The 19,772-nt window shown below is 38.1% G+C and overlaps 1 protein-coding gene across 5 annotated transcripts in view; it reads left to right on the top strand.

The window, feature by feature from the left end:
* drc1 (dynein regulatory complex subunit 1 homolog (Chlamydomonas)) overlaps positions 1 to 19,772 on the top strand; it is a 92,714-nt gene that overhangs the window by 57,082 nt on the left and 15,860 nt on the right. For all 5 annotated transcript variants that reach the window (XM_069886490.1, XM_069886492.1, XM_069886494.1 and 2 more), the window contains 5 exons: positions 4,929 to 5,164; positions 8,340 to 8,527; positions 9,906 to 9,995; positions 12,749 to 12,838; positions 14,492 to 14,709. In XM_069886490.1, coding sequence (XP_069742591.1) covers positions 4,929 to 5,164; positions 8,340 to 8,527; positions 9,906 to 9,995; positions 12,749 to 12,838; positions 14,492 to 14,709 — 822 coding nt within the window. The remainder of the gene's footprint in view (positions 1 to 4,928; positions 5,165 to 8,339; positions 8,528 to 9,905; positions 9,996 to 12,748; positions 12,839 to 14,491; positions 14,710 to 19,772) is intronic.

Below are 19,772 nucleotides of genomic sequence, written 5' to 3'. Positions count from 1 at the left end.
TTAAGCCTTTGTATAAAAATTTTACTGCTAGAGTTGTGATGAATGGACAGTTATCTTTGCCTTTTACATTGACTATATCAACTAGACAAGGCTGCCCTTTGTCACCAGCTCTTTTTGCATTAGTTATTGAACTTTTGGCTCGGATGATAAGGCAAGATAATATTAAGGGTATTAAAGTGAAGTCTGATTAATTTAAAATTAACTTATTTGCAGATGATGTTTTGATATATTTAACAAGAACCTCAGAATTCTTTAAAATGGTTACATGATAGGTTGGAACAGTATGGTGAAATATCAGGTTATAAAATTAGTTGGGGAAAAAGTGAGATGATGCCATTAGCATAAGTGGATTATACTGCTTGTAAACGTACTGTTAAATTTAAATGGTTGGATCAAATTAAATATTTAGATATTAAAGTAGATAGTAATTAGTCATTTATATTAATTAAATTACTTATCATTGTTTTATAAAATTAAAAATGATTTGAATTAATGGAAAGATTTACCGATTACATTAATAGGAAGAGTTAATTGTATCAAGATGAAAATTTTTCCCAGGATTCAGTATTTTTTCTTCAATCTATTCCTTGTAAGATTCCTCAAAAATTCTTTAAAGATTTGAATTCTATTGTGAGAAAGTTTCTATGGAAAGATAAAATGGTCAGGTATCTTTACAAAAAATTAACTTGGAAAGATGAATTAGGAGGTTTACAGCTTCTGAATTTTCAAAATTATTATAAAGCAGCACAATTAAAGTTTATAAATAGAATGTTTGATTTGGAAAAGTCATTGGAATGGGCAAATATTGAATTATCTCAAATTGGTGAGAAGATGGATTATTTTATTTATAAATGAATTCTAAGTTATTACATAATTATAATTCACCTATTTTGATACATTTAATGGAATAAAATATCAAAATAAGCTTTTTCCCTTTATACTTAATGATCAGTTTTTGAAATTATGGGATCAAAAAGGAATTAAATTTGTATAAGATTGTTATGAAGCAGGTTATTTTCTTTTCAAAGAATGAAAGAAAAATATGCAATATCCTCAAATAGTCTTTTTTGTTATTATCAAATTAAAGCTTTATTATTGGATAATTTTGGACATACTTAACGGTTACCAAGACAATCTAAATTTGAAAGTTTGCTTACAGATGGTGACAAGAAGGGATTTACATCTGAAATGTCATAATTATTACAGAATAAAATGCCTAAGTTAGATGTGCATAAATCTAGATTAAAGTGGGGGAAAAAACATTTAGGAATAGTTATTAATCAAGATGATTGGAGAAACTTATGTAAAGATAGTATGACTAAAATTGTTCATGTGAGATATCCGTTAGTTCATTATAATTTTATACATCAATTATATTTAACTCCAGAAAGATTAAAGAGATATAATTTAATTTCTTCAGATTTATGTTTTCAATGTCAGAAGGAGGTAGACTTTTTTTCACATTCTACTTGGTCAAGTGAAACGGTAAAACCTTTTTGGGAGCGACGAGGATTTTTTTTTAGAAGTTATTGTTAAAGTGAAATTTATATTAGACCCATCAGTATTTTTGTTAGGTAATATTAAGAAGTTGAGCTTGGATATAAGATTAACTAAATTTCAAATTACAGTTTTGAGATTGGCTGCAGCCAGAAAATGTTTAGCAATTACTTGGAACAATGAGACTGATTTGGGTATATATATAGATGGCATATGGAACTGAGATCTTGTATTCCATTGGGGAAAAAAAACATATAATCTACGTGATAACTTTTTTTATTGTAAAACTTGGAGCATATGGGTTTTAAATTTTTAATTCTCCAATCACGTTACTCTAATCCATGGTAATTAATTAATTGTGTTATTCTGGTTTACATCTCCCCTTTTCTTTCCTTTTTTTTTCTTTACTGGGGATAGGTTAGTTGGCCTTAGTGGGAGGGGTGGGTAGTAGTAGGAGGGTGGGTAGTAGGGGGTGAAGTTTTTGGATTATATGTATTAATTGTTTTGAAAATATGCATCATGCTTTTTATAAATAAAATATTTAAAAAATTCCCCTCTCATTCTTCTATACTCCAATGAATACAATCCGAGAGCTGCTAAACATTCCTCATATGTTGGCCCTTGCATTCCAGGAATCATCCTGGTAAATCGTCTCTGTACTCTTTCCAAATTCATTACATCCCTTCTAAATTAAGGGTACTCCAAATGAGGTCTCACCAGTGCCCCATAAATCCTCATCAACACCTCTTTACTCTTATACATTATTTCTCTTGAAATGAATTCCAGCACAGCATTCCTGATTCAACCTGGTGTTTAACCTTTAGGTAACCCTGCACAAGGACACCCCCCCCCCACCCCTCCCAGCTAGTCCCTTTGCACTTCCAAATAATAATCTGCCTGATTATTTCCTTTTCTAAAATAGATAACCGTACATTTCTTAACATTTTATCTCATCTGCCATTTCTTTGCCCACTCCCTAAACCATCCAAGTCTCTCTGCAACCTTTCGGTTTCTTCAATACTTCCTACTCCACCACCTATCTTGTCATCTGCAAAATTAGCCACAAAACCATTTAATCCATAATCTAAATCATCCATATACATTGTAAAAAGAAGTGGACCCAACACTGACCACTGCAAAACACCACTAGTAATCGGCAACCAACCTGAACAGGATCCCTTTATTCCCACCCTTTGCTTTCTGCCTATCAAAACCACAGATATATTTTTGAATAATTGGGGAATTAAGGTTTATGGGGAATAGTCTGCTGAGAGGAACTGAGTTCATGACCAGATCAGCAGGCTTGATAGGTCATGTGCCCTATTCCTGCTTAAAGTTTCTATGTTCTTATTTGTCAGGTCACAAAGTCAGATTAAATGTTTGAGGCCAGTACATTCAAGTCCATATACTAAAGAGCTCATAATCTTGTTTGGTCATGTAATGGATCTGTATTAATCTTAATATTTAGGTTAATGTTAAGCTATGTTTCTTATAAATATGTCTTGGGTTAGTTGTGGGTTGGTTACAGGGTTACACACACATGTCACAGTACATTTACAGGGAACCATTGTACTCATTAAAAAAAGTTAATTCTCGGAGTTACAGCTAAGTGAACTGAAGTGGGTCTTGATTATTCAAAAATAATGGAGTGTTTGCTTTATTAAAAACTGAAGTATTGATGTACTCAAGGAGAACTGCTGAAGAAAGCCATATGTTTGAACAAAAACAGGTTTATTAGACTTTCCAGCATCGTAAAACAAGCCTCTTGAACAGACATGAGGTCAGAAGTTGTTATGGATATGGAATGGTTTTCAAAAAGTTCTGCAGAAATTAAACAAATAGTCATGTGGTTTACAAGAATTGGGTCTGACCTTGTTGATGATGTAACTGTCACATGATTTGGAGAAATATCATCATGACACACAGGAGGTGAATCCTTGAGAAAGACAGGGTTGAATTACAGTAACCAGAATAGGTGCTGTTATGTGTTACTCCTAATAAAAGGGAAACACAGAATAAGTAGATTTCAAAAGAGAAGCCTACTTCTGACTTTTTTTTAAGATAGAGGACAATTTCATCATTTGGAAAATAGATCCCAAAGTCTTTGTTCAAAAGAGGAACATTTGATCTTGGAAACACAGGACTTGTATTATCCTATTCACAGGAGATACATTTGTGGTTCAGAAGATGGTCACTTCTATTTGAAGAATATGTCTCAAGGACAACTCATCGAAAGAATTGTGAGTTTAAAGAGGCTTGAAGATGTGTGTTAAAGTGGTTTATAATTATTTCTGAACTGAAAATTTAAGACCTTCAAGCAAGAATAAAACGATGCTGAAGTTTTAAAATAGACTTTTCAGAGTTTGGAACTTTATTACACACATTTACATTGGTGCATAGTGGGGTTAAATTTAGAGTTAAGTTTAGAGGTAAGTAAAAAATGTTGTTATTAATAGTTTAATAAAAAAATATTTTGAATTTACCATTGTCTCATGAATTTTCCATTGCTGTTCCTTTGTTTGTGCTAACAAAGTCCCTTTAGTCCATAACAAAATTAAAAGGATTGTTAGTTCGTAACAGTCAACAGAAAGTCCATTTTTGAAATTGTGCACATTTATATCACCAATTTGTTGTCCAGTTGAGAGAAGAATGTCACGATTGAGTCTAATGATTTGGCTATCTAAGTTTTAAAAATGAGAATTCAGACCGAAATTGATATTGGAGAAAATATGTTTGAGAATGTCTCTGTAAATTACATGCAAACAGGTGCATTAAATTTTGATATAGGCTCAATAGTGTCAGGTTTCAAGACTAAGAGAGGTAGATTTGTTTTTATTTTGTTATCTAAAGATTAAAGATTAATTATTGTATGCAGTTTTGGTCACATACCTATCAGAAAGATATTGATGAGACTGAGAGTACAGAGAAAATTTACAAGGATATTGCCAGGACTTGAGTTATTGAGTAAGGTTGAATTGGATAGAACTTTATTTCCTGGAATGTTGGAGAATGAGGGAGATTTGATATGAGATGTGTAAAACTGATAGGGTAAACATAAACAGACTTTTTCCACTGAGGTTGGATTAGAGAAGAGCTGGAGGACATGACTTCAGGGTGAAAGATAAAATGCTTGAGGTATGTGAGCAGGAACTTCACTCAGAAGGAAGTGAGAGAGTGCAATGAGCCATCAGTGGATGTGGTAGATGCAGGGAAGAGAAGATTACATAGGTACATGGTAGGGAGGAGGGTGGAGTCTTATTGACCAGGTGCAGGTTGATGGGACCATGCAGAATAAGTAGTTTGGCTTGGACTAGATGGGTCAAAGGGCCTGTTTCTGTGCTGTAATGTTCTATGGTTCTAAGAATCAGTTACTGCTGTCTGACACCTTCAGTAGTTTAGAATATGAAACTCCAGTCCTTTTGTTTTACCAGACATTTTGCTTCTGTCGATGCTAAAAAGTTTGAGGGTATTTGGCTGATGAATGAGGAAGAAGCAAAGGATCTGGTCAGAAAGGTCCTTGATGCTGATCGGATCATTCATCAACAACAGCTGGGTTTGAACTGGACAATGCCAGAACTATATTTCATGAAGAATGTTGGACCAATTGTATCTTGCACTGGGGAGAAAAAGTCTGCTGTCCAAATGGTAGAAGAAGTTATTCTAGGAGGTAAGAAAATTAAAGTCATTCTGTAACTCATCTATAAAAATAGGCAAGGAGATTTTTGCATGGATGGGCCAAATGTTACATTATTATAACTTGTCACTTAATTAATGTGTGATGTGCATTGTTATTGCGCATAAACTTTGGCTGGTGAGGTGCTGCCTTTTGTGAAAACCAATGTCAAAAGTAATAAATAAAAGTAAAATCATGCATCTTTCTCTAAACAAGCTTCCCAATGTCAACATTAGATAGGGTGTTGTATCTTTCTTCATAAGATGAGAAGTGGAGATGTTTATTCCCTTCACTAGTCAAATACACAGTATCTGGAAAGGTCAAGTGATGTTGCCCACGAAATTGTCAAGAAATGGCCATCTTCAGTAAGATGATCTAATCACCTTCTCTGAATTTGTAATAGTATTGCCTTTGCCACATCCCCACTACTCATGTCTTGGGGATTCCCATCAGACAGAAATTCATTAGGTGTCTCAATATTGTGGCTAGAGGAACAAATCAGAAACTGTGGCCCTAAATTCTAAACTACTGAAAAATTGACTTTTTTGCATGCCAAAGCTTTCTCACTATCCAAAGATACAAATTGGGAGTATACTGTAACACAGCACATTTGCCTGGGTGATTGCATCTGCAACCACTGAAAGGAGATGAATGCCATTGAAGAATACAGAAAAATAGGAACAGGGGTAGACCATGAGACCCCTCGAGCCTACCCAGCATTCAATATGGTCATCGCTGATCTATGATGCATGCAACACCTCTTTTGTGTCTGTTTCACATAATTCTCAATTTGTTGATGTTTCAATGAGTTATTAATCTTCAGAAATATTTCCAATGATCTGAGCTCTACCATTCTTTGTGGTGGAGGAAGAGAATTCCAGTATTGACCACTGAGACAAGAAATTTCAATTTTAACTGTTTTATTGATATGCTCTCTTCATCATGAGCCTCCCATTGGTGAAAACACTTCAGCAACTATCTGATATGGTCTTGTATGCTTGAAGAAGGTCACTTCTCATTCTTCTAAACTTGAGAAAATACAAGCTCAAACTAAATAGTATTTCTTGAGAGGATGATTCTTGTGCCATGTATTTGTGTGGCGAAACTCCTTTGGATTGCATTCAATGTTGCAATGTTATTTATTTTTGGGTAAGGGGACCAAGTCTACACAGTTTTCCAGGTGTAGCCTTCCAACACCCTGTATGTCTATGACAAAACCTTACAGTTCAAATTCCAAACCCTTTGCTGTGAAGGTCACCATGCCATTTGTTTTCTTCACTACCTGTTGGGTTTGTCTGCTAACTTTTGTGATTTATGCTCTAGAAGATGTAGTTTCCAGTAAACTTCACTTGTTTGCACTCTCTTCGTATCGAAGATCAACCTTTTAGATTTCTCTTTCATGACCTAGCACTGCCACGTTTTTGCACAGTCACTCGATCTAACCATATCCTGCTGCAGAATTGCAATGTCCTCATTACATTGTACTTTTTAGCCAATTTATGTCATTGGTGAATTGTAAGCCTTTGTTTTGTTCCTTTCTGTGACAGTTCAGCTTGAGAACCTTCATGAGTAGGTCCTCAATGACTTACTGCCACAAATATTTTGTGCCATAATAATGAATGTATTAAAAGTTTGAAGAAACTTGTATTCTGGCTCTTAAAAGCAGTAAATATTCTTTGCATTTCACCAAATGATTTAATAGAAGAATTATTAGTTATTCAGCAGCTGACTGTGGCTGGCAAGGCTAACCATTTTTGTTCTTTTATTGCCTTTGAGAACTTCATTCGCTATTTTAATTCAGTTGCTATGGAGGAAGAACTTTTAGTATTTGGTAAAAACAGAAATGCTGGAGGAACTCAGCTGGTCTTGCATATAGACATATAGGAGGTAAAGACAAATAACTGATTTTTTTGGGGGACCTTAACCATTCAAGCGTTTCTGTTTTTAATACAATCACAGCATCTGTAGACTTTCATCTTTCACTCCTTTGAGTCTTTGGCCACAGTGACAATGAAAGATGTCTCAGAGTGTGCTAGAAGTAGAGGAAACCATGGATGGGCTTTCAATTAAGTATGTTGTTTGTTCTAAATGTTCTAATTTTGCTATTGGACCTCTAGGTGTTGAGGGAAGTAGAAAATATTTCTTGACTATTGATTTGTGCCCCATGGTGGAAAATATTTGCAGAATAAGGAGGCGAGTTATCACCACAGGATAAGCATAATCTGAGTTATTCTGTTTATTCTGTTGCCACAGTTATTGAGATTTTCAGATAGGTTTCTGGCCAGTAGAGCCTTGTGGAACGTTGCTCGGAGGAGACCTGGTATTGATGATATTGAATGTCAAACAGGTGGTTTATTAACTTTTTGAAGATGGTCACTGGTATCTAATGGTTTCAATGTTGCTTATCAATTTTCAAGACATTGTCGAGGTCTTGCTGCATAGATGAATAGACTAGTTTGTTAGCAGAGGATCGATGAATGGAATTTAACATCAGCAAGCAACCCTATTTCTGATGAGCTGATAAAGGAAAAGTAATTGAAGCAGCAGAAGATGTCTGGCATATGATAGAGTCAATGCCACAGTTTTGCCAGTGCTACTATGATTGACCTCTAATATGTGGGAGTTATTGATCCAATCATTACAGTACCTCCTTGAATTCAGATTTCTCATTCGGTCAAAAGAAAGCCTCAGTTATACCTTCAGTTTAGCTATTTTGTCCATGCTTAGGCCATGTCTGAAACTGATTCGTCCCAAGAAAAACTTTGGGTATTGATCAACAGTTATGGATGAGTAAATGCCATTTGATGACAGACTCTATTCTCATCATTTGCAAAGTCATGGTCAGAGTGGCATATTAGTGCTGAGTCAACTTTACCAGATGGTCTTGTCATGATAATTTGTTGCTATTGGCTTTCATCTCTTTCTTTCCTTTGTACCATTCCTTCCTTTTACTGAATCATGTGCCTTCTTTACACAACTTGAGGGATGCAATCCTGCGTTTAGCTTGCTCTTTGTTGTTCTGAACTATTGAAAAAAGACAAATTTGGTTTTCTTTTTTCAGCATCTCCCTGCAGTGTATTAGAAGTGAATGCCATTGCTGTTATTTTATACATTAATGCTCCAGCGTGAAAAAAATTTGCCATTGATATTTTCAAATACTTTATGACAGGCAAGCAGCCATGGGATTTACAGGAAGGAGAGGGAAAAGAAGAGAAATCATTGATGCAAAATTCCATTTTCCAAAACATTTGTTATTCAGCTAGTGAGGACAAGGCCATGACACTTTGTGGTGGCAGACCTGGAGAGCTCTCATTGAAGACAGTTAAAACATTGTTGGAAGTCTTGTGTGATGAAACAGTGAGTATTTGCATTTTAAGTTTTACCTTAATGGTATTGGCAATCAGTGGAATCTTTGCTCAGCCTTTATAATTTCCTTGATGTTTTTCTGTGGAATGTAATATTGTATTGTATAATCAATGCTATTGCATGCATTGTTTCTGAGAGGTTAATGGTAAAGCTTCTGCCTGCTCCTGTTATTTCCAATACCTTTGGACAAATTCGGCCAAACTAGTAGAAAATGACTGGAATTGCAAGAGCAAATGGAGTATCATGGGGCCTGTCCTTAAATGAAATTACCACAGATTCTGAGTTAGACAATATATTTATGCCATTGGTGCTCATGTAAGGCCCTCAGATACTCTTTAAAATTAAACTTTATACAAAGACAAGGACCCTAGCACCATTTAATTCATTTAAAAAAACTGTCCATGTATCAAAGAAATTAATGGTTGTTGTTTCTGCAAATCAATGGAAACTATTTTAAAAGAAGTTACCATTGGTGGATGAGATAATTCTAATGAAGTACCTTTCTTTCTCATCCTGCACAGCATTGGGCCATATTTTCACATTTAAAGATATTAATGAATATTTTGTATTGCGAACCATTATAGTTTGTTGTGTGGATGATTGTACATTTGCCATTAAATGAATGGGGTTGACTTTAATATCAGGAACAAACCAGATACTTTGTGATATTATCAACATCATACTTTCCTGATACTGCCAGTGTCATCTATGATATATTTGAAAAGTAATGTACTAGCAAACACAGTTTGGAACCTGATTATTGAATCCACCTGAAACGCACATTCAACTTTTATTTCTCAGGTTATTTTGAAATTCTAGTGTCGTCAATGAAAGTTCAAAAATTTAAAAGTGTTCGGAGGCCAAACATATCTCATCCATTTAAAAAGATTGTGACCAACCTGATTGTAACCTTAACTCTGCATTCCAGTTTACCTCTGTAACATTTACTTCCCTTGTTAAGAGTCTATCCACCTTTGTTTCAAATCTAACCAAAGAATCTTCTGACATAACCTTTTGCGGGGAATTGTTCTACAACTGTTTGATGCTCTGAATGAGGAAATTGCAAATCACTTCTAATTTATTTGGTTGCATGCTTATTTTTAATCAGTGACTCTTATCCTAGATTCTCCAAGAAATACCCTTCCTCCATCCATCCATCCTATCATTACACAAATGAACAATGTTTTGCTGAATTATAAAATTTATCTACTGATGCAATATTTTCTTAGAAAAGCTAAATGATGTGACATATATTTGTTCCAGTCGCAAGGGTGTGTGTTAATTCCATGGGCAATATATTAATTTCTACAGAATTGCCTTTATACTTCTAAATTGAGAATATAAAATGTCACTTTTTTTCTTTTGATAGGGATTCCTGATTGAAAGCAAGCTTATTAAAATTATTGATTCTCTCAAGCGTGATGAGCGATCGCTAATTCAACTTGACGCTATATTTGCTGTAAGATGAAGATTTTTATGGGAACAGTTCTGGGATGGGTGGCCATTCCAAAAGGAGGACATGGTCGTAGGTTACTGTGTGCGCACACACACTTTCACACAATATATTATGCACACACACAATATACTGCATGCACACTATATTACACACGCACACACACACACACACAAATTTAGGAAGCTGGTTCAAGATGAGAGAGAGGCCTATGCTAAATATAAGAAAAAAAAAGAAAACATAAGAAACAAAAGATTGATGAGATGTATAGATTGCAGAAAGAACATTAAGAGGGAAATTGGAAAGGCAAAAAGTAGGTATGAAGTGTCCATAGCTAATAAGGTGAAAATGAATCCTAAGGGTCTTCACAGATACTTGAATAGTAAAAGGAGGATTAAGGATAGAGTAGGTCCACTGGAAAATGGGAACGGGGGACTATGTGAGGAACCGTTTGAGATGGAGGAGATATTGAACAATTTTTTCTCGTCTGTATTCATGAGGGAAATGGACATTGGACTATGTGAGATAAGTGAGGCGAATGGCTTAGTTATGGAAAGGATAGAGATTAGTAAAGAGAGGGTTTTGGAGCTTCTAGAGTCAATAAAGGTGGATAAGTCTCCTGGTCTTTATGGGAATTTTCCCAGGACATTAAGAGAGGTCAGGGAGCAAATAGCGGAGGCTCTGACAGTGATTTTTCAATGATTACTGGAGGATGGTGTAGTGCTGCAGGATTGGAGGGTTGCAAATGTAGTTCTGTTGTTTAAAAAAGGCCAAGTAATTATAGGCCAGTAAGTTTGATTTCGGTGGTGGGGAAAGTTATGGAGGGTTTTCTTAGAGATGGTGTGTATAAATATCTCAATAGGTAGGGATTGATCAGGGGCACCCAACGTGGGTTTGTGAAGGGAAAGTCATGTTTGACGTATCTTGTTGAGTTTTTTGAAGAGGTAACAAGAAAAATGGATGAAGGTAGGGCGGTTTACATGATCTTTTTGGATTTTAGTAAAGCTTTTGGTAAAGTTCTGCATGTAAGGTTAGTAAGGAAGGTTCAGTCACTAGGGATTAATAGAGAGATAGTGAGATGGATTCAGAAATGGCTGAAAGATAGACAGCAGAGAGTCATGGTGGACAACAGTTTGTCAGGATGGAAGCCTGTGATTAGCGGTATGACTCAGGGATCGGTGCTGGGTCCCCTGTTGTTTATCATTTATATTAATGATTTGGAGGAGGGGGTGGTTAACTGGGTAAGCAAATATGCAGACGATGCGAAAATAGGGGGAGTGGTGGATAGTGAGGAAGATTTACTTGGATTACAGAAGGATTTGGTTTGTTTGGAAGAGTGGGCTGAAAGAAGGCAAATGGAATTCAATGTAGGCAAGTGCGAGGTGCTGCATTTCGGTTAAAAATAATCAGAATAGGACATATGCAGTTAAGGGGAGGGCATTGAATTATGCAGAGGAACAGCGGGATCTTGGAGTTATGGTACAGAGTTCCTTGAAGGTGGATTACCATGTAGACAGGGTAGTTAAGAAGGCATATGGTATGCTGGCCTTCATACATCATAGTATAGAGTATAGGAGCTGGAAAGTGATGCTGCGATTGTTTAAGGCATTGGGGAGGCCAGGTTTGGAGTATTGTGTTCAGTTCTGGTCTCCAAATTATAGGAAGGATACAGATAAGGTGGAGAGGGTGCAGAGAAGGTTTACAAGGATGTTGCCTGGCTTACAACATCTAGAGTACAGAGAAAGATTAAGAAGACTGGGACTTTATTCATTGAAACGTAGATGGTTGAGAGGGGATTTGATAGACGTATTTAAAATTATGAAGGAAGTAGATAGTCCAGACGTGAGTAGACTCTTTCCCCTGAGGGCAGGGGAGGTTGGAACGAAATGGTAAGGGGACAAAACTTTAGGAGAAATATTAGAGGATGCTTCTTCACTCAGAGAGTGGTGGCAGAATGGAACGATCTTCCAGAGGAGATAGTTGCGGCAGGGTCCTTTCTGTCATTTAAGAGAAGGTTGGATGTGTACATGGATATGAGGAGGTTGAAGGGTTATGGGCGGAGAGTGGGAAGGGGAAACGTGGAGTTGTTCAAGTGAACCGGCGTGGACTTGAAGGGCACACACACACACACACACACACACACACACACACACACACACACACACACACACACACACACACACACACACTATATATAAAAAATATATTACACACATATACCCAAACATAATTGGAATGCTGTTACTGTGAATTTAATGGAGGTTATTATCATTCATTGAGTTGATGTTTTTTCACTCTGCTACAATTAAGTTCATTTATGCTGGCAATCTAATTATTGGCTAATAGCCCAACATTTTTCTGTATTCCCCCTTCCCTTTTGGAGGGACTGTTAGTTCAGGCCTCTGCTGGTTTATAACTAGTAACAAACCAGGCTGTATTTCATAGGCTTCTGTTTTGAGAAAGATACGATTGTATGGTTTTAATGATGAGAGATTCACTGTTGATTATTTGACAAGCCAACCTGTCTGGATAGTTGTTAAAATTCTTGGAGGGAATGAATTGGTTAGAGGCACAGTTGTAAGTAATTGATGTCCCAAGTTAAGTGGGGATGTGAAGACTGATCTGGTGTTATCTATGATCAAATCTGAATAGAAACTAAAAAATGTTCTTTCTATCGAAGGAAACTTAGTAAATCTGTTTGCGGTACTTCTAACTTGAAGATTAAAATTGAAATTTTAAATGATTTTCACCATATGCAGGCTTTGGGAATTGAAAATGAAGATGATATCATCAAACTGACAGAGTTCTTTATAAAGAATTGTGAAATGTCTAAAAATGAATTGGATAAGGTAAGGTAACACTATTTTCAGATGCACAGTTTTTTGGTCATAATTGTTTTCTGAAAACCTTGGTTTGGAATTCCATTTGCAAGAGTTTTAGAATTTACCAGGCATTTTTCAATTTCCATGTTAATATTTGGATGCAACTCAATCTGTTGCCAAAAAAATTTAATTCACATGTAAAAGTGAAGTCGCCATATTAGTGTAATCATCTGTTGATATGTTGAATGAATAAATTGTGATAGCAATTTGGAATGTTTTCTAATAATGCAAGTTAATGCGGTTCCATTTCAAATGAAGTAGGAGATTTGTGGACAATTTGCCCATAATATCTTTAAATGTTAATCTGCAGTGGTTGTAGCTAGCTCCTTGAGTTAGAATTATTGTTATAATTTCATACTATGAATTCCCTGACTGCCTGCATTTCTAGCTCTGTGGTTATTTAGGAAGAGGACTTTGCCTCCATGTTAACAGTCAGACCCACTAGAGAAACTTGAGCATGAGTTTTATTTGGCCATTTCAGTGCAGAACTGAAGAGTGGAAATCCTTTCAGAACTGCCTCCTTTTTGGAAGAGTCATTAAACTAATTGATCTATTATCTTGGATGGATTTGTAAGATTATACAAAGTGCATTTCTTAAATAAAACATAATAAAATATCTTGGTTGTTTACTTCATAGTTATTGTTCAAAAGTAGTAGACATTTTCTTCACAACAGTGAGCACGACTAAAAAATGTATTTGATAGTTGCAAAACTTGGAAAGGATATACATGTGCAATAATTGTTTAATTTTCTTCCTCAAGACTGTTTAGGAGTTGAACCCAAAAGTCTGTAGATGCTGTGATTGTTGTAAAACACAATCTCCTTGGTGTCAGTCTTACTTTTTCAAGTCTTTGTTTATCAAACAAAGGGCAGCACAACTGGTGGAGTGGGCTCTTGTTTCCTAGTGGGATTGGCCACTGGAGAGAGGTGGAAATCAGAATTCACAGTGGGATGGGCTCTGCAGTAGTAAAGAATTGAGAATGCTTGCTGCTGACATCAAATGTGGTCCCTCCTATCCAATACAACCTGAGAAATAGACTTCCCTATTTTCAGTGACTATTGCGAATGGTTGGCAGTAAAAGCAGATTTCCGACATGCAGCAGCAGTTATTAGATAAATATTCAATCAAGAAAATATGAAATATTCAAGAAAAAATCAGGAAAAAAATGAATTTTTGATCATTGGAACACATTTCAACATGGTCCTGGGGATACGGAGCAATCTGCCAAAGGAAATGGTAGCGATAGGTATGTGAATATTGAAGGTTGAGTGGGAGTAAAGGCCAAATGCAGGTCAATGGGATTATCTTGGAGAGGCTATTTGGTTGGCATGTATTGGGCCTGTTTCTATGCAGTGAAACTCTCTTTGTTTATACACACAGGGATAGACGGTTACTGTTGCAATTGTCTGTGTCTCTCAGAACCATAGAGAAATAACGTATTTGAAATAGCTAGTATTTATCACTGTCTAATTATGTAACCTTAATGAAATATTTAAAAAAATGTTGGGAGTGTAATACGAATGTAAAAATGTTATCTCTATTTTAAATTGGTAATCTAGTGTCACAATAAATTATGTTGGTTCCTTTGTTTTGTAAATTGATGCATTTGCTAATTTCAGGAGATTGACGTATTGTTGCAGTATCTTGATGAAGAGGTATTAGAAAAAAGGAAAGCTGAAGAAGATGGTTTGGAAGTCAAAGTATGCATAAATGAAGATGAAGCGCAAAAGGACAAAGCTTGTGCAGAATTATTATCCCAGCAGCGTTTTCATCTTGTTCACCCCAATGACATCCTTAGAATTTTAAGACTTTTCCTTGAAGACCATCAGCAAGCAAGGTACATGTTTTCTTTAACTCTTTCAATCTCAAGCATGAAGCATTATTTTTTAAAGACTATTAAAAACTACTTGGTGTTTTCTACATTTAGTCAAACAGCAATTCTTTATTAAACTCTACTCAAGGGATGGGAGTAGGTAAACAGTTCAAAGCAGGTTTTGTATGTTTTTATAGCATAAGTGACGATTAGTATGCTGATGTGGCTTTTCACTACTTTATTTAATTGGCAAGAAGTACAAAGGTGGATCATTTATGAGATGGGATTTTATTTGCTACAATTTATTTATCTGAAGAATTCTTTGATTGTAAAATTTATTATTTGTGATGATGTTTTTAGTCATACAGGTTAGCTACTAATCATTAAATGTTCATAAAACAGAAACCATTAAAGCTTAGTACAGAACTTTGTTGACCCACGATATAGTGCCGACCTACATATACCTACAAAAACAAACCCTCTATTTTTCTTTCATCCATGTGCCTATTTAAGAATCCCTTAAATTCCCCTATTGTTCCAGCCTCCACCAGCACCATTCCAAGCACCCACAACTCTTAAGTATAAAAATTTACCCCTGATGTCTCCCCTAAACCTTCCTCCCTCACTTTAAACAGATATCATCTGCTCTTTGTTATTCCTGTCCTGGGAGAAAGGTGCTGGCTGTTTACCTTAACTCATAATCTTGTAGACCTATTAAGTCACCTCTCATCCTTCTTTACTCCAAAGAGAAAAGGCCCAGCTCTGTTAACTTTGCCACATTAGACATATTTTCCAATTCAGGTATCATCCTGGTAAATCTCCTCTGCACTCTCTCCATCGCTTCCATATCCTTCCTGTAATGAGGTGACTCAAACTATAGACAATATTCTAAGTGTGGTATCACTAGGGATTTGTAGAGCTGCAACATTACCTCACGATTTCTGAACTCAATCCCCCAACTGATGAAGCCCAGCATACCATAGACCTTCTTAACTATCCTATCGACCTGCGCAGCAACCTTGAGAGATCTCTAGTTTTGGACCCCAAGGTCCCTCTGTTTTTCCACACTGTTAATTATCCTACCATTAACCATGTTTTCAGTCCAAGTTTGACCTTCCAAACTGCATCACCTCACACTTATCTGAATTGAACTCCATCTGCCACATTTATACCCAACTCTGCATCCTGTCTATATCCTGTTGCCTACGACAATCTTCAACATTCTCCACAAATCCTCCAACCATCGTATCATCTGCAAATCATCCCTCTACATCTTTGGCCAGGTCATTTATAAAATTCACAAAGAGCAGAGACCCCAGAGCAGATCTCTGCAGAATATCACTAGTCGCTGACATCCAGGCAGAATACTATTCTTTGCTTTCTACAGGCAAGCCAATTCTGAATCCACACAGCCAAGGTTCCAGGGATCCCATGCCTCATGACTTTCTGAACAGGACCTTGTCAAATGCCTTACTAAAATCTATATAGCTCACATTTTCTACCCTACCTTCATCAATTTATTTTGTTACCTCCTAAAAAAATCTCAGTTAAGCTCATGAGGCATGACTTTACCCTCACAAAGCCAAGCTGACTATCCCTGAGAAGAAGGTAAAACACAGGATTCTGTGGACATTGTGGTTAAGTGAAAAAAACTCAGCAGGTCAAACAATGCCTTTATGCAGCAAAAGTGAAGATACGTTTCGGGCTTGAGCCCTTCATTAAGGTGTGGGGGAACATGAGAGATGTCCGAACAAAAGTGGGGAGGTGGGAGATGATAGGTGGAGGAGAAACACCACGGTGGAGGTGGGGAGTCTAGGCTAGGTGGAGAGAGAAGGAACTGGAATAACTAGTTAAGGAGGTGGGGGGGGGAGGAAGAAGGGGGAAAAACAAATTTTCATTTAAATCATCCCACTACCTCCAGATTAAGGGAGTAGCCATGGGTACCCGCATGGATCACAGCTATCCCTGCCTGTTTGTGGGTTTTGTGGAGAAACACATGTTCCAAGCCTATATAGGCAAGACCCCCCCACACCCCCCAACTTTTCCTCCTGTACATCGACGACTACATCAGGGCGACCTCGTGCACCCAAGAAGAGCTCGTCAATTTTGCAGCCCATTTCCACCCGGACCTCAAACTCACCTGGTCCATTTCCGATGATCCCCTCCATTTTCTGGATCTCTCGGTCTCCATCTCAGGAGACAGTCTCTCCACTGACATCTATTACAAACCCTCTAACTCCCACAACTACCTGAACTACACGTCCTCACACCCTGTCCCCTGCAAGGACTCCATCCACTTCCCTCAATGTCTCTGTCTGCACTGCATCTGCTCCCGAGATGAGGTCTTCCAGTCCAGAGCCTCTGAAATGTCTGCCTTCTTCCACAAACGTGGCTTCCCCTCCACCACTATTAACTCGGCCCTCACCCGCATCTCCTCCATTCCCCGCTCATCTGCCCTAGCACCCCCTGCCCCTAGAAACAATAAACACAGAATCCCCCTCGTCCTCACCTACCCCCCCCCTCCCCACCAGCCTCCGCATCCAACAGATTATCTGCTGTACTTACGACAGACACATTTATCCTTCTCCTCCCCTCTCAGCCTTCTGTAGGGACCACTCCCTCCGTGACTCCCTTGTCCATTCTTCCCTCCCCACCCATTACCCTCTCCCCCGGCACCTTCCACTGTGGTCGTAGGAGGTGTAATACCTGCACCCACACCTCCTCCCTCACGACGGTCTGAGGTCCCAAACAGACCTTTCAGGTGAAGCAAGACTTCACCTGTACCTTCAAAGAACTCATTTACTCCATCTGGTGCACCCTCTGTGGCCTTCTCTACATTGGAGAGACCAGTCGCAGATTAGGAGAACGCTTCGCCCAGCACCTCCTCTCTGCCTACAACAAAAGCCAACCATTTCATTTCTGAGTCACACTCTCAAGCTCACGTCTGTCCATGGCCTTTCACACTACCCCACCCTGACCACCTGCAGATTGGAGGAACAACACATCATTTTTCCTCTTGACACCCTCTAAGCCCCCAAGCATGAATGTTGAGTTCACTGCATTCCACTAATCAGCTTGCCTTTCCCCCTCCCCCTTCCCCCTTTAACTAGATATTCCAGTTCCTACTTCCTTTCTCTCTCCACCCAGCCTCGACTTCCCCCACCTATCATCTCCCACCCTCCCGCCATATCCCTTTTGTTCGGACATCTCTCATGTTTCCCCACACCTTGATGAAGGGCTCAAGCCCAAAACGTTGGTGATGTATCTTCACCTTTGCTACTTGAAGGCATTGTTTGACCTGCTGAGTTTCTCCAGCAGATGGTGTTTTTTCATCCCTGAGAAGAATGCGCATATACTGTATCCTATCCTTAAGAATCCTCTCCAATAGTTTGCCCACCACTGATGTAAGACTGGTCTATAATTATCTGGATTCTCCCTGTTACTTGTTTTTAAAAAGGGGATCACATTTGCCATTCTCCAATCCTTTGCACTCCCCAACGAAGTCAGCTCCAAAGGAAACAATTTAATAGGAATTGAACAAATTACAAATCATCGATGCAGTGCTGTCATGTGGTAGAGAACACTAAAAGTCATTTTCAGAAAAGATTTTAGAGATCATTTTTAGAGTTTCATAAAATTAAGATGTCTCATACCTATTGTTTTTTGGTAGGTTTTTCATTTTCAAGTGTAGCTGGATATGGTGAGAAGGGTTCATTTTGCAAGGAATCTAACAAGGCAACTTTAAGATTCATATAGAAGTACAAAGTAGAAGAGCAAAAGCAAAGGATAGTGTTTAGTATTCTTCTTCTTTGGCTTGGCTTCGCGAACGAAGATTTATGGAGGGGTATGTCCACGTCTGCTGCAGGCTCGTTGGTGACTGACAAGTCCAATGCGGGACAGGCAGGCACGGTTGCAGCGGTTGCAAAGGAAAATTGGTGGGTTGGGGTTGGGTGTTGGGTTTTTCCTCCTTTGTCTTTTGTCAGTGAGGTGGGCTCTGCGGTCTTCTTCAAAGGAGGTTGCTGCCCGCCGAACTGTGAGGCGCCAAGATGCACGGTTGGAGGCGAGATCAGCCCACTGATGGTGGTCAATGGGGCAGGCACCAAGAGATTTCTTTAAGCAGTCCTTGTACCTCTTCTTTGGTGCACCTCTGTCACGGTGGCCAGTGGAGAGCTCGCCATATAACACGATCTTGGGAAGGCGATGGTCCTCCATTCTGGAGACGTGACCCACCCAGCGCAGTTGGGTCTTCAGCAGCGTGGATTCGATGCTTGCAGATTCCGCCAGCTCGAGTACTTCGATGTTGGTGATGAAGTCGTTCCAATGAATGTTGAGGATGGAGCAGAGACAGCGCTGATGGAAGCGTTCTAGGAGCCGTAGGTGATGCCGGTAGAGGACCCATGATTCAGAGCCGAACAGGAGCGTGACAACGGCTCTTTGCAGACGATGCCGCTTTAGTTTAGTATTACAGTGAAAGTATTAGTTCTGTCTTTCCTGTAAGCACAAAAGACAAAACTAATACTTACTCCCATCTCTTGAATTGAGTTTAATAAAGAATTGTTGTTTTCATGTGTCTGAACAATCCAGTCACAGTTTCAAGATTTTGTTGCTGTTTCAATTTGGCACATCTTTTGAAGGTTCTCTTTGTCAACCTTTTTTTAGTTTACTTGGTCATAATGGTGATCTTGCGCATCCTTGTTTTATTTATAGCCGATGGTTTTCAAAAGCTGCAAATCGGATTTACTGTTTTATTGAAATTGGTATAATTGGAAGAATACAACAGCACTGCGGTTGTATTACCAAACGAGTAATCCGGAGGGTTGGACCAGGGATCCAGAAATGTGATCTCTGGTCTCACAAAGATTAATGGAGAATTTAATATTGAATGAAAAGTAATCGCAAAAGTGCAGGTGGTTGCCTAAATTCATTTGCTATAGGGCCCTAGCCTGAGTGTATTTCCCATTGAACCAAAAAATAGGACATCAACATTCTGCCTTGCAAAGAGATTGCCAATTCTGCATCATCATTAGGCCCAAATCCTGAAACTTCCTCTCCAACAGCACTTTGGAAGTGTCTGCAGATTTGAATGT

Source organism: Narcine bancroftii, chromosome 6 (genome assembly GCF_036971445.1).
Source record: "Narcine bancroftii isolate sNarBan1 chromosome 6, sNarBan1.hap1, whole genome shotgun sequence".
Taxonomy (NCBI): domain Eukaryota; kingdom Metazoa; phylum Chordata; class Chondrichthyes; order Torpediniformes; family Narcinidae; genus Narcine; species Narcine bancroftii.
Note: the sequence above shows the minus strand (reverse complement) of the source record. Positions and strands in the feature narration are given on the sequence as shown.